The sequence below is a fragment of the Polyergus mexicanus genome, unplaced genomic scaffold, assembly GCF_030449975.1.
Source record: "Polyergus mexicanus isolate NDT 795.1 unplaced genomic scaffold, iyPolMexi1.0 SCAF_7, whole genome shotgun sequence".
Lineage (NCBI taxonomy): Eukaryota > Metazoa > Arthropoda > Insecta > Hymenoptera > Formicidae > Polyergus > Polyergus mexicanus.
This window is the reverse complement of record NW_027223327.1, coordinates 658966-672517: the sequence shown is the minus strand read 5'-3', so window position 1 is coordinate 672517 and position 13552 is coordinate 658966. Positions and strand designations below refer to the sequence as shown.

The 13552-nt window shown below is 34.3% G+C and overlaps 4 protein-coding genes and 1 long non-coding RNA gene across 7 annotated transcripts; 3 read left to right on the top strand and 2 right to left on the bottom strand.

Annotated features, from left to right (window-relative positions):
* Nucleotides 1-1034: 1034 nt before the first annotated feature.
* On the top strand, nucleotides 1035-3275 carry LOC138934691 (chymotrypsin-1-like). The gene is made up of 4 exons (XM_070298699.1): nucleotides 1035-2001; nucleotides 2162-2469; nucleotides 2570-2821; nucleotides 2978-3275. Exons 1-4 carry the CDS (start codon nucleotides 1956-1958, stop codon nucleotides 3110-3112), a joined length of 741 nt encoding a protein of 246 aa, XP_070154800.1. The 5' UTR covers nucleotides 1035-1955; the 3' UTR covers nucleotides 3113-3275.
* LOC138934694 (uncharacterized) lies at nucleotides 1206-5681 on the bottom strand. 3 transcript variants are annotated; one of them, XR_011447168.1, is made up of 6 exons: nucleotides 5210-5681; nucleotides 4578-4809; nucleotides 4150-4361; nucleotides 3028-3229; nucleotides 2180-2912; nucleotides 1206-2101 (listed from the first exon to the last, which is right to left on the bottom strand). It is a non-coding gene; the product is annotated as an uncharacterized lncRNA (long non-coding RNA). The 3 variants fall into 3 exon arrangements; XR_011447167.1 differs by lacking the exon at nucleotides 4150-4361; XR_011447169.1 differs by lacking the exon at nucleotides 4150-4361 and having other exon boundaries at nucleotides 2180-2872.
* Nucleotides 3058-4494, top strand: LOC138934693 (uncharacterized). Its single transcript, XM_070298701.1, has 4 exons — nucleotides 3058-3138; nucleotides 3795-4009; nucleotides 4098-4192; nucleotides 4271-4494. Exons 2-4 carry the CDS (start codon nucleotides 3812-3814, stop codon nucleotides 4395-4397), a joined length of 420 nt encoding a protein of 139 aa, XP_070154802.1. The 5' UTR covers nucleotides 3058-3138; nucleotides 3795-3811; the 3' UTR covers nucleotides 4398-4494.
* Trf (TBP-related factor) lies at nucleotides 5292-6903 on the top strand. The gene is made up of 5 exons (XM_070298700.1): nucleotides 5292-5687; nucleotides 5754-5860; nucleotides 5966-6209; nucleotides 6297-6495; nucleotides 6616-6903. Exons 1-5 carry the CDS (start codon nucleotides 5589-5591, stop codon nucleotides 6690-6692), a joined length of 726 nt encoding a protein of 241 aa, XP_070154801.1. The 5' UTR covers nucleotides 5292-5588; the 3' UTR covers nucleotides 6693-6903.
* Nucleotides 6904-7231: 328 nt separating this feature from the next.
* On the bottom strand, nucleotides 7232-9913 carry 7b2 (Secretogranin_V domain-containing protein 7B2). Its single transcript, XM_070298405.1, has 5 exons — nucleotides 9757-9913; nucleotides 9364-9457; nucleotides 8603-8963; nucleotides 8141-8322; nucleotides 7232-8013 (listed from the first exon to the last, which is right to left on the bottom strand). Exons 2-5 carry the CDS (start codon nucleotides 9439-9441, stop codon nucleotides 7942-7944), a joined length of 693 nt encoding a protein of 230 aa, XP_070154506.1. The 5' UTR covers nucleotides 9442-9457; nucleotides 9757-9913; the 3' UTR covers nucleotides 7232-7941.
* Between the last annotated feature and the right edge of the window lie 3639 nt (nucleotides 9914-13552).

Below are 13552 nucleotides of genomic sequence, written 5' to 3'. Positions count from 1 at the left end.
GTCTTATAAAAAGACTTAATCATATATAATATTATAAGTATAATGTGTATGTAGTAAAATACACTAAAATACACACTGTAGCATAAATATACAAGTCTCTTATAAAATATAAATCCTTATATAAAAAAATTTTAAAAATTAGTTTATTTCTCTTTTTTATATCAAATTGCTCTTCTTAGATAATGTAATAAAAATCATTCAATCTTTTATTTCAGATAATTGCCTCCACGTTCAAAAAAGTATCATTTACATTTACAAACTCACTCAATCTTCTCTTTTGAAAAAGGAAGATATTTTTGTCCTTTGTTACGACAATTGTTTATTTCGAACTGTCTATCGATTTCATAGAAAAAAAGAGATTAATAATAATATATCAATATTAAAAATTTACTTCAAATTTTTTCTGAGCTTGTTTTTTTCTTTTCTGTGATTCAATACCTTTATGCGATAACAAATATTAGATATGAACATTTTTAACGTAAAGCAAAATAATAATTCGTAATATTCCTTTTATAAATTATTCGAAGTCGAAGAAAGCTTAACAAATTGACGGATGTAGTAAAATATTGCAATCTCCGATACTTGGTTTATTATGTTATCAACTTTCTGATTTTCCTACAAATTATATATCAACCACAATATTGAATATATAGGTATACATTTGTAATTCTTAAGTATGTTGAAATGACGTTCACCTGTTAAAATAATAATTTTTTTTTACAAATATTTATGAATTTACAAGAAAACTTGCTAATAAGACTAAAAAAGTGTATGTCATCGATAATCAACTGGCCATAACAATTCTAATATCAATGTTTCTTGAATACGAATGCAAAATTTTTCCTACAGTTATCAGTACAACATAGTTACTGATCATAAACTGATACATTATATAAATTTTAAAATTTACATAGAAAATAGAAATTATTAGGTGTACAACTTTGCTTCCGCCGTTTTCCTATAGATGGCTTTAGCGGTAAGTAGTGGTCGAAATAAATAGATCATAGACGTCATGCAATAAACTTGGGCATCTGTCAACATAACCCCATAGAAACATTAGTCGATTTGTGTCCGCATCATAAAGTTATTCTCGATTGAAAATGTCAGTTTACGAGCCAAATTCTCGTCATTTGCGGGAGGTTTTAATTTTCTGCTTCAATATGAAGAAATCTGCGGCTGAGACTCATCGAATGCTCTCAAATACTTATGGTGAAGCCGTTATTAGTGAAAGAAGGTGTCGTGAGTGGTTTCAACGCTTCAAGAACGGTGATTTTCACGTCGAAGACCGGCATAGCGGTGGAAGAGAGAAGGTTTTCGAAGATGCAGAATTAGAGGCATTACTTAATGAAGACTCGAGTCAAAGTCAAAAAGAATTGGCACGATCATTGGGAGTGACTCAACAAGCAATTTCAAAACGCCTCAAAGACATGGGAATTAAGAAATAAAGAATGTGATTTGTGTATTCATTTAAAAAAATAATTTGTTCCTTTAGATATTCATCTATTTCTATTTAGTTAAATTCCAGCTTGCCTTATTGTTCCTCATTAATTTATGCTGAACTAAATATGTTAATCTTTTTGATATTTTTATGTTTAAGTAAACAATTAGTTTTTCAATAATAATAAAGAGACATATTTTATATACATTTCGCTAATCATCACCATTATTAGTATTTAATCATCATTATTGTACGTTTTAATTATCACACTGTTATCGTGTTTTATCATTCTTTCTCATTTAACTTATATGTTATATAATTAAGTCTGTATTCCTTGATTTTCTCATATCTATCTCATCAAAATGCACAATACATCAAGCGTTTATTTATCGTCGAAAATGTGATCAGCTGTTCATCGAGGTCATAGACAAATATAAATCTAATATAAAAAGGGAATAGAAATTGTTGTCTTCATTCCCGGTTTTATTTTCGAACCGGCTCGTATTAATTGTTAAGCATGTTGCCGTTAGCGATTTTCTTGTTCGTCGGCGTTTTCGCACAACGTAAGTAAAACCGAATCGTATAATTCAATGAAATATTATTTTCGTTATTATTACTTCCGATAAACATTTTGTTCATATCTTACTACTTTCATCGCATGCTCTGAAATTATATATGTATTTATGAGAGCTATATATAATTGTCATATATTTCGATTTACAGAGTCGTTCGCTGACGAACCTGAGGCAATTGTCGGTGGTACACCTGCCGCATTAGGTGAATTCCCATGGCAAATCTCCTTGAATTATCAAAGCAGCCATGTCTGCGGCGGCTCCATCATTTCTCCTACCAAGATATTGACCGCTGCCCATTGCGTGGATTTCATAACAAATGTTAACAATTTAAAAATTGTTACTGGAACCATCGATTCCTCTAGAGGACAATTCCACGCCGTGCGAAGCATCCGAAAACATCCGAATTATGACGGCCTACAAAGAAGTGCTTGGAAGAATGACGTCGCTGTGATCACTGTAAGTCCATATATTACAGAATATATTTTGGTACAATAATTCTTTCCTCATCTTGTTGCTTTTGTTTCAATTATTCATTTATCTGTTTTTATCGTTTCAGCTTCAAGCGCCAATTCAATACAATCAATATCAATCTCCCATCGCTTTGGCCGATTCCGAGCCAGCTCCCGGTACGCTGTGTACCTTGTCCGGATGGGGTAAGACAAGCGCAAATGGACCACTCGCGCGAACTCTTCTGAAAATGACCCAATCCGTAATCTCGCTGGCTCAATGTCGGCAGAGACATTACGGTATGCCTTTGAATAACAGCCACTTGTGCGCTCTTAACCGTCGTGGAATTGGTGCTTGCCAGGTGAATATCCAACAAAATCCATTGTCAAATATGGAAATAATCTCCTATATTCTGGTAGATGATTAATCAATTAGTTGTTGCATTATGATTGCTGAAAATGATTACAAGATAAAATTATATAAAAAATTAATGGAAACGTTTCTCTGTATTTTTTAGGGTGACAGTGGCGGTCCTTTGGTCGCTAACGGTAAACAAATCGGTATTACTTCTTGGGTTGTTCCTTGCGCTGCTGGTGAACCAGATGCCTACGCCAACGTCTTTACTGCACGCAGCTTCATTTTATCATCATAGGCAGACACATCTTGACACGATATGAGGCATAAACCTATCCGATTTATCATTTAAGTTCACGCGCCGAAAGACTATGTTATTGCGATGTCGAAGTACACGCAATGCGGTAGTTGCATCCTGAAAATCAAAAAAACTTATGTATTTCAAATGTTAACAAATAAACACTATCATTAAATCTAACAGACTGATATTTCTTTGATAAATGTATAAAATGGCTCTTGCTATAAAAATTTTTATTGAGAAGAAATATAATTTAATTCTTTAATAAGAGTTGATATAATATTGTCAACTCGGCTGAATAGTTATTTCATATGGAAGATTTATGCAATTTCCGCAAGTTTTGTCCGGGATTTTCAAAATTAGAAAAAAATTTTAATCTAAAAGAAATAATTTTATTGTCAATCATTTTATTGTTTTACTTATGAATATAATTTTACGCGATACAAAGTATTTATTTCAAATGTAATGCACGTTATGGAAACACAAGTATCATATCGATCAAACATCAAAAGTGACACATGTTGCCGTGCATATTCAGGTTGCAAAAAACAGCTGTTAACAATTCAAAAATAGATTTAATATGTTAATAAAATAGTAAGCTATATTTTTTCGATATGCGACTTCGTCTTTAAAGAAAGTGTGTCATCATTAATATGTATTATTTTATAAATATATCTTATAGATATTTCTATCGCGGATATGAACATTTCTAACAGCGAAGAAGTGAAACAACAAATTCCTTTTATAAATCATTCGGAATCGAAGAAAAAGCTTGACCAATTTGATGTAAACTACGGTAAAGAATTGCAATCCCCAATACTTGGTTATCGTTATCAACTTCCTAATTTGCCAACGAGTTATATACCATCCACAACTTTAGATACATCTCTATTACACGTAAGATGCAACGGTATATCCGTAAGGATTATATAACTAAATATTATGAACCTGGCATTTATTAACAAAAGATATATTGTATTTGTAGATTCCCGTTTACGCTCATTTAAAAGTATACGATTTGAAACCTGTGCGATTACCGGAGATCCCAAGCATCTTATCGGCGTTACATTTGCAATTCTCGTAAGTATATCTCGCGCGTTATTTCCCTCTAAGTATCACATAGATATAACATAGTTATACAATATATTTGATTTGTAGAGAGGACAATGTACTGAGTAAATCCTCGAGGGAAATATCATCGACCGCACGAATAAGTGAAGAAGACAGAGTATCCGTTTCTCGCAGCGTCCTTTATAGTACAAAAAGTGCGCATAAAAATAAGTGATGAGATGTAAAATCATATGAATATTTCGTTTCAATAATGATGATAAATGTAAATTCAAATATCAAAAAATATACTAAAGCGATATTATTCCTGTAAGATAGCCTGATAAAGAAATTATTTATTTTCAATATAATAAAATCGTATATCTTCAAATTATAAAGAATATATAGACATATTTACCTTGAAAAATATCATTTATCTCAATCGTTTAATCGCACTATTATAAAATTCCTCTTGTCCAATGTTAGAAGGAAAGACATAATTAAACGTGAATGCTTTATCGGTATTACATATAAGAATTTAATTGTGATTCTCCAGATGTAACATCTAAGCATATTTGAGATTTTTTTTAAACTTCTTTTTTCAATAATGGTCGAATACGCAAAGCAACACTAACAGTATTGTCGCATATCTAAAAAAAAATGTTACATGCATATTCATCAATAGTTTAGCAAGAATCTAAGACAAAACATATTGAACAAGATAATTTTTATCATTATTTTTGATATACATCTCTGTATATTCATTCTCGATTTGTCAAAATAATTTAAGCACAAACAATTGTATATGTTTATAATAAATAGTAATTTATATTTTACCAGCCAGTATTAAATGAAGACAGTTTAAAATTATTTTGATGAGGAGAAAAAACATTTATCTTGACTATAATAGAAGGAAATATTTCTGAGTTTTAAGATTTTAAAATTTCAAAAATGAGACACCACTTTTATTATATCGTTGCTATATTGTTAAATGCAATGTGTCAAAGCGTCTATTTTTTGTAATATTGCTAAAAAACTATTTGTACTTACTTTTAATACAATTTATTGTTACAAGTTAATAAAACAGATTAGAATATGAAGAAATTAGCGCATATTCACGCTCACAGTTTACAGTTCATAATGCTATTTTACCAATTGCCAGAAACGGATTCCGGCTTCCGGCTCATTGGCTACTGACTCGGCAGTAAAGCCACAGGACAGGCCACAGTGCGGTGTGTGATAAAGGAGATAACACACACAAGCGTGAACGTGAACCGCGTATGTGTGATGCATGACCAGTTATCAGTTACTAGTTCCTAGCATTGATATTGGTCTCCAGCGTGTGCGAGGTTAGGCGATTATTTTTTGCCTCGATTCAAGCACGTATGAGTATTATTGGAGTGCTTGTTTAACATCGGTCTCGTGAAAAATGACACAAGTCGCGCACGAGGACAACGAATTAAAAAGATTGCTCAATAATCCAGCGAAAAATGTGTGCGAGGATGGATCGATGGCTCCGCCGTTATCGGTAAGTTATAAAATACATCTGACCACATGTGCGAAATTTCTAAGATAACATAAATTTCATTTGTAGACCAATGTACCAAGACCAAGCACGTCACAAAATATCAATCCGCAATCGACGATGAGCCCAATGACACCGGCTAACAGCGCAAAGGATGTTTGGGAGCCTTGCCTACAGTGAGTCTTGAATCATACGTTTACATCGCATACATATAGTGATACTCATCTCGCTATGTATTATGTGTAGTATCCTTAAAGTTGATTTTTACATTATTTTTGCAGAAACGTAGTCTCCACGGTTAACTTGCAGACAGAATTGAAACTCTCTTATATTAACATAAGAACGAGGAATTCTGAATATAATCCGGCAAGGTTTACCGGACTGATAATGAGAATACGGAATCCTAGAGCGACAGCATTAATCTTCAGCTCAGGAAAATTGGTATGCACTGGTGCGAGAAGTGAAGACGATTCACTTTTGGCAGCAAGAAAGTTTGCCAGAATAATTCAAAAGCTTGGATTCCCCGTAAGCCATATTCACAATAATTTTTTCTTATGTAGAAATAATCTTGAGTTTTTAATTATCACACTATACTTTTTTATGTTTCTATAGGTAAAATTTTCCTCTTTCAAAGTACAAAACATTGTTGCAACATGTGACGTAAAATTTCCAATTAAACTGGAGGGTTTGTATCGAGAGCATGCTCAGTTCTGTAGTTACGAACCAGAATTATATCCTGGTCTGATATACAGAGTGTTATATCCTAGAGTAGTATTACTGATATTCGTGAATGGTAAAGTTGTATTAACAGGTACGTCTGAATATTTTATCATGTAATATTTTATAGAGAAAAAAAGACTATACAAAAATGAGATATTTTGTAAAAGAGGTAAGTAATTTCTTTTATATAAATTAGTGTGATATTTTACAGGAGCAAAAAATAGATCGGAACTAAAAGGTGCATTGAATTTTATATATCCAGTATTAATGCAATTCAGAAAGATGTAATCTGTCTGTACACAGAAAAAAATGCTGTTATAAACAAAATAATATGATGTAAATATATAAAAGTTAATTATATGATAAAAATATATGTATTAGGTATCTAATATATTTAAAAATCTCTACGAGATGAAAGAAAAGAATTTATATTTTGTACGTTTATACATTTTTTGTGTAATGATATAAGATGAGCATGTATAATTGATGTGTTTTATATATTCTGCGATTCTAATATGTAATACACGCAGTTTCTAATTTAGACATAAAATTATGTTAGAAAATATTTGAAATTATTAATTTTGGCTACAAAGTTTGTGTATACAATTGTATATATTTTCTTGGATATATTTTACTAATAATGATTAGGAAAACTTAAGAGAACACACACGCTTTTGTTTATTGTTAAAATATATGTATATTTCAGAAATTTTACACAATAAAATAAACATCATTATATATATATATATATATATATCGATATATTATATCAAAATATATAATTGATAAACATAAATCCATATGTAGATAGTTTATACAGTTTTTACTATACCCGGATTATTTTATATGTGTACATGTTAACATTTACATAACAGTAAAATTCCTTCAGGTATAATTTAGATGTAAATATTTGGATATGTAAAGTTTAATGGAGCGTTCAATCGCTATCAAATACAGGAAATATTTTATAAATATTGCAAAGTATTTCTCCAAACTCTGCAAACCTTACAAAACATCTTTATGCATTCTCGATTGAAGATTGAAAGGATATCAATGTGTGCCGAAAAATTGTCGCTGTTTCATAAAACTGAATGATTGTATTGAACTATAGACTTTATAACGTTAAAATGTATACACATTTATATAATTATATATATCTGACAAAATTTCTATACATATTAACAGCTCTGTGAGAAGAAAATGTGTATGTATATATACATATAATTTAATACTCGCTGATAAAGAGCCATGGTCCATTTAAGAATTTCGTTCGCGTACATCATTAGACTTGTGGAAAACGTACAATACTTCACAATATTTAACGCTTTAACGCTGCGTAAATGCGTGTATTTTGTTTATTATCTTGTTTTAGGTGAATCGTTTACAACTATTACGCGTCTGATTGTTTATGTCAAAATTAAAAGTAAATATTAAAAATTTTCGATTTTTGTCAGTATACATCCGAAACTTTAACAATGAAGTTTATGGTATATGTTTTCATTTTCCCCTCGAGCGATAGTGTGTTTACAGTTTCTAATTAATCGATCACATGTATACCTTTCTTCGCAGCTATCGGTAGCTTCTCCCCTTGAAAGAATGGGTTCTCTTCCTGAAAGAAACGTTAACATAATTTTAATGTTCATATTTCTCTTTCCTACGTGAAGATAATATTTAATTTTTCCGACTGATTAGATTGTTCGTTAAAATTAACATACACGATAATGTGCCTCGGTTACCTGAAATTGTTCGACAATTTGATCGATATCGGAATTCGAAATTTGCACGTTTGACAGATCATTGCTATTTTCGCTCGAGCATTCTAACATGTGTTCCGTGTCGCACATGCAGTCCTGTGCGCTCTGATAATCGCGGCTAAAAGCCGCAGTGTTTTCGAAATTGATGAGACAATTGTTCTCGGCTGTAAGTTTTAAACCATATATATTTTTCGTTTTATTGTTTTCTAATAGAAAAGAAGAGATATATATATTTTTTTTTAAGTGAGCAGAGATATTTCCCAAAATTTTTTTTAATATTAAGATACATTAAAGATAAAAAGGCGGAAGGAGAGGAGAGAATATTTAATATAAACCTAAGATACGCGTATATAGAGTAAAATCTTTATGATTGGAAAATTCTAACGGCATTTATTATCTCGATCTCGTCTAATCGTTATCAAAAATGAATTTTATTTCACTCACTAGTGTATCCGACCGGACAGGGATTCGGAGGGGTGCAATAAGCGGGTAAAGGATTTTCCGTCTTTTCGTCCTTGATCCCTTTTAGATCGGTCGATTGAATCCTGTGTCTGTCGTTGCCCTTATTATTATTGTTATTAATACGTTGATGACTCCACAGCGTGCTATGTCGCAGATACTCTTGATCCCGTATACTCGGATTCGGATTCAGCGTATCCATGCCGTCGTAATCGGCCGGCAACTCTACGGGCAGTTCCTTGACTTTCTCCGGATATTCCAGGTATGTGTCGGCTGCGTTGGCGAGATCATTTCCCATCTGATTGATCAGCTCTCGAAGAAGGGCATCGGTCAACAAATTTTCCTCCTGGGTACATTCGAATAATTAAGTCGTATATTCTTTGGATGCTCCGTGCGGATGAATCAAAGAAAGAGAAATTTACATTCCTTCGAAATCAATGACTGATTGGCTTGGTCATTCTCTCATTTACAGACTTTTATTCTTTTTAATTTGTAGAAGAAATAATAATTAGAGACTATCAAGAATCTCTTTTCAGAATTAAGATGTAGATTTGTGTATCTCCTTGTTCCTAATCGAAATACAATAATGATATATATGATTTTTCAAGGGGAAAAGTAGAAACCCAGAAACTTTTCAATCACTCTCCGATTTCGAAGGCGTTTTGTTTCACAGAAATAAATTCTCTCGATTGATTTTAATTCATCCACTATTTATATTGTATATAGGACTCTGTTCTGATAATTACCTTGATCGAGGGCAAATAGACGTTTGCCTCTGTAGCGACAGCGATCAAAAGCGAGAGGAGGAAAATGCAGTACGGCATGATGATGGATGCACACCTGAAAAGAGAATATAACGTAAAAGGTCATTAATATCTTTTTTTTAATATAAAAAAATTTTTAAGTACATATTGTCATTTAATTATATTATTATCATCGCATATTGTAACGTTGACGATTGCGAGAGAGCTGAGAACTCGTCTTGTACGCGACGAGTTTCTTCCGTCACAGATTCTCGGAGCACATTCTTGCGTCAATTATTCAGGTATGTTTTTAAGGAAGATGGGGAACGCCAACGGTGGGGATGGTCGTTCCATTTCTTTTTCTCACGCTATGATCTCGATATAAAAAAAACTCACCGGTTGACCGATCGACAAGTGGCTCGGTACGACAAGGGGCAGCCCGATGTGGACCAAATATCCTCGAGGAGAGATGCCGCGCCGGTCTTCGCGTTCCAGCTGCACACGCACACGCGTACCTCCCTCTCCTCGTCGTCGCGACGAGCGCCGTTCGCGATCCCAACGAGCACCAAAGTATTGATTTTACCCTTTTTCCCATCGTCGTCGTGGTTTTCCCCTCGTTTACGACCACGTTTCGACGACGTGTTACCTACGTCGCGTCGCCTACCACCTACGGTCCGATCCTCTCTCGCCAACCAATCCACATTCGTAGAATCGGGCCGCTGCCAAAGGTCACTCGACGTGACCGATGTGCGTCACGTGGTCCGGAAATGGTATCCATCTTTTGGTAGCGGTAGATGCGGAACGCTGATGAATGGCACTGATACTGAACGCGCTGTCAATTTTTTTATATCGTATGAAATGTAAATTTCTTTTTTAAAAAGAGATTGATTTAAAGGTGACTTAATTTTTGTACATAATATAGGATGCATCCTTTTTTTATTCAACGTCAATGGTTCAGCTTGAGGCGAATCTCGTGACGATATTTTTCCGGATAAATCGGAATATAAAGATTAAAATTCTGTTTGATATGCTAATCGCTCCATTTCTTCGCGAATCTCCTTTATTATTGGCAGTTTTCTCTTTAATTCCGCGCGTAATTTAAAAATACAGTTAATCTTGCAATTTGTATAATAATATATTTTTCTTCGATGCAGAATTATCCTATTAATTAACGACGTATCTGTTATTTGCTTATCTAAATGGCACTCGTGAGCGACGGTTACGCAAATGTGATTTATGTGCGGAACACGTCGTTTAGATAATCCGATATAAAAGCCACAGCTCTCGTAGATCCTGAAGTCCTGCCGCGCGCGGCTATAAAGTACAAGCTCGTTTCGTTTCACGCGGACATGAGGCGCGAGTTAACGTCATAAAAAATATAATTTCTTCTCGTAACGACATTCCCTCCAGAAAGGGAATAATCTCGTTTCCCCAACTACGTCACGTTTTCACTCCGCATATTAATCATATATACTAATACTCGCTACACGAATTGACTCGAATACTCGTTGCTTTATGTAGCAATTTTTTGACAATGTACTATGAGAATGCGCAGGGAAGAATCATAATATCTGAAATTAATACTTTGAGAGTAATAAAAGGAGAGAGAGAGAGAGAAATATCCTTCTGATCTTTAATTCATAAAATATTGAATTATACGAGATACGGAATTTTTTTGTTCTTTTCACTCGTGGATGTTGTAGCAGAAAATAAAAGTACAAATCGAAGAAGAGAGAATGATGAAGATAAAAATATGAATAACAAAGTTTGTAAAAAATCTCGGAGTTATATACCATATATTTGCTGGATCACTTGTTCATAATATAAGTATCCATCGCAAAATTTCTTTGTCCATGTGTTTAAAATTGTGAAGAAAATAAAAAGTATCAAATTTTATAAAAAAATTTGTGAACAAGTACAGTAGCGGTCATTTATCAAGCCGATACTTTCATTAAGCGTATCGGTTATATATATATATATATATATATAGGAGGGTTTAAATACGATGCGCAGGTGGTGGGAAAGGAGAGGGGAGATCAAAAGATCCTTCCCTCGTTGTTACGGTCGCATACAAACGTCCATTATAGTCGGTTGCGCATTGCGTGCCGACAACTCAATTTTCAAAATCAAATTTTCCCTCGTACCTCTCTGCGGATTGATTATATTTATCGCGTTGATACACCCTCTGTAAAAATGTTCTTAAATTCCTTCTTATCACATTATTCAAAAATTTCAGTATGCGCTTCTTTAACGAATAATGATCGATAAAACGATAAGAATTAATATGTATATCGGGTGACTTGGAATAATCGTTTCTTCAATTAAAAGCGGAATCTTTTTTTTTTTTTTTTATTTCTCCCGAAATTCCCGGCGATCCAATTTTGCTTTGGTCGATCGAGCATTTTCTATCCAGGTTTATGCGCGCGATACGACATTATTTATTAGCGCGATGATTGGCAAATGTATCATGGCGATTTGTCGAACAGTCAACCGACAGAAGGAATATCGGGACATTCTTGACATATCCTCGGTTCGAAAAAAAAAATCTCCGTGTCCTGATGCCGAAGATTCCTGCACACAATCGGAATTATATCCGCGTGGATTGTATCCGTTCGATGTCGAATTATTCCGGGGAATGCCTGCAAACGAACCACGTATTGCTGTCATTTTTTATTTTTACACACGGTATAACGCTTATCGGATATCGTACGACGAATCGTGGGATTGATAACATAATGTAACCGGAAGTAGGAAAACCAACCGATCGTGCTTATCGTAGGCACGATATTTCATGCTTAATGTACGGAAGGATCGATGATGGAACCTACTATCGACGTATCCGGTCGACGATATGTTCCGATGTTCTTTATTTAGAGATTTCCGGATTTATTTACTACCATGCGGTGACATTTGCGCGCGATAGCTGCAATTCTGTTGACGCAATTCTGTACATCTCTGCGATTCGAGAATAGCTCTTGCAGCAATTGCATATTCAGAGACAATTGTCATCATTTAATGAAATTCTTGATTGCATAGTCAAAGATGAAGGATTTACCTGCAAACAATTAATTGCTCTACAAACAGTCAATTGCGTTAATAATCATGCAAGTTACTTTATTATTACCTCTCTTTTTACTATCGCATATACGAATAGATAAAAAGTCGATCCCACACAAAGTATTCTTAATATCGTGCAGCGAATCGCGATTCTAGAAAGGATGTTCCTCTGGCGTCGGGACATCTCGGAATTTCTCTGTCGGCGCGATTGTGGGAAGGGGACTGTGGGGGAAGAAAAGCGGTATGCCGCGTGCGTGGTCGGCTCTGCGTAGGGTTGTTACGCTCTCTCGCCGTCACGAGTATTGATCTCCCCGCCCGGGGGCCGCTATGTGAATGGGTTACGGCTGTCTCGCACCATATCGCAGAATTTTCGGACGTTCCTCTCTCTGTCGCGCGCCCTTCGCCTCCTCGAGATTTCCATCTCCCTTCCCCCCATCTTGGCTCCCCGAGGGAGCCTTTGTATATTTCGCTGCTGGTCACCCCGGCGCGCGCGGGGGTGCCACCGATATCAACGCGCGTCGCGCATCGCGTACTCTTATCGCGGATAATATGGGATGTCGAATGCGCGGCTTGCGAGAGAAAGGGAGGGAGAGAGAGAGAGAGAGAGAAAGTACAGATTGCCTTTTTATCGTAGAGGGATAATATAAAGCTCATTTTATTTAAAAAAATAAAAAATATATATATATATATTGTCGTTATTTTATTATAAAAAAAAAAAAATCAAATTTTTTAATCTTTGATTTTTAGAGCCACCCAAATTGTAGATTTGTTCGTAAGATTTACATTAACTTTACTAAAAGTTGACTCGGTGCAATTTTTTTTCGCTTTGTATATATATATATTTTCTTTCTTCTATTTTAAGGGTTTTAATACATATATACTGTGTGCCGTTTCTAATAGCAAGCATATTAGCATATTTAGCGAGTCGTGCGGTAATAACGAAGTTAAGCAGTTTAACTGAAGGGAATATACAGGGCAAATTGTCTCGTATAATTGCGTCAGCCGGTCTTAAAAATGATATAAGAGTCCAGCGCGCGTATTGAGGACATTATTATACGATATTAGAAATACGAAATGTCTTGTTTATTGCACGAAAAAAAAAAATATGTTATATCCATACAAACGGATATATAAA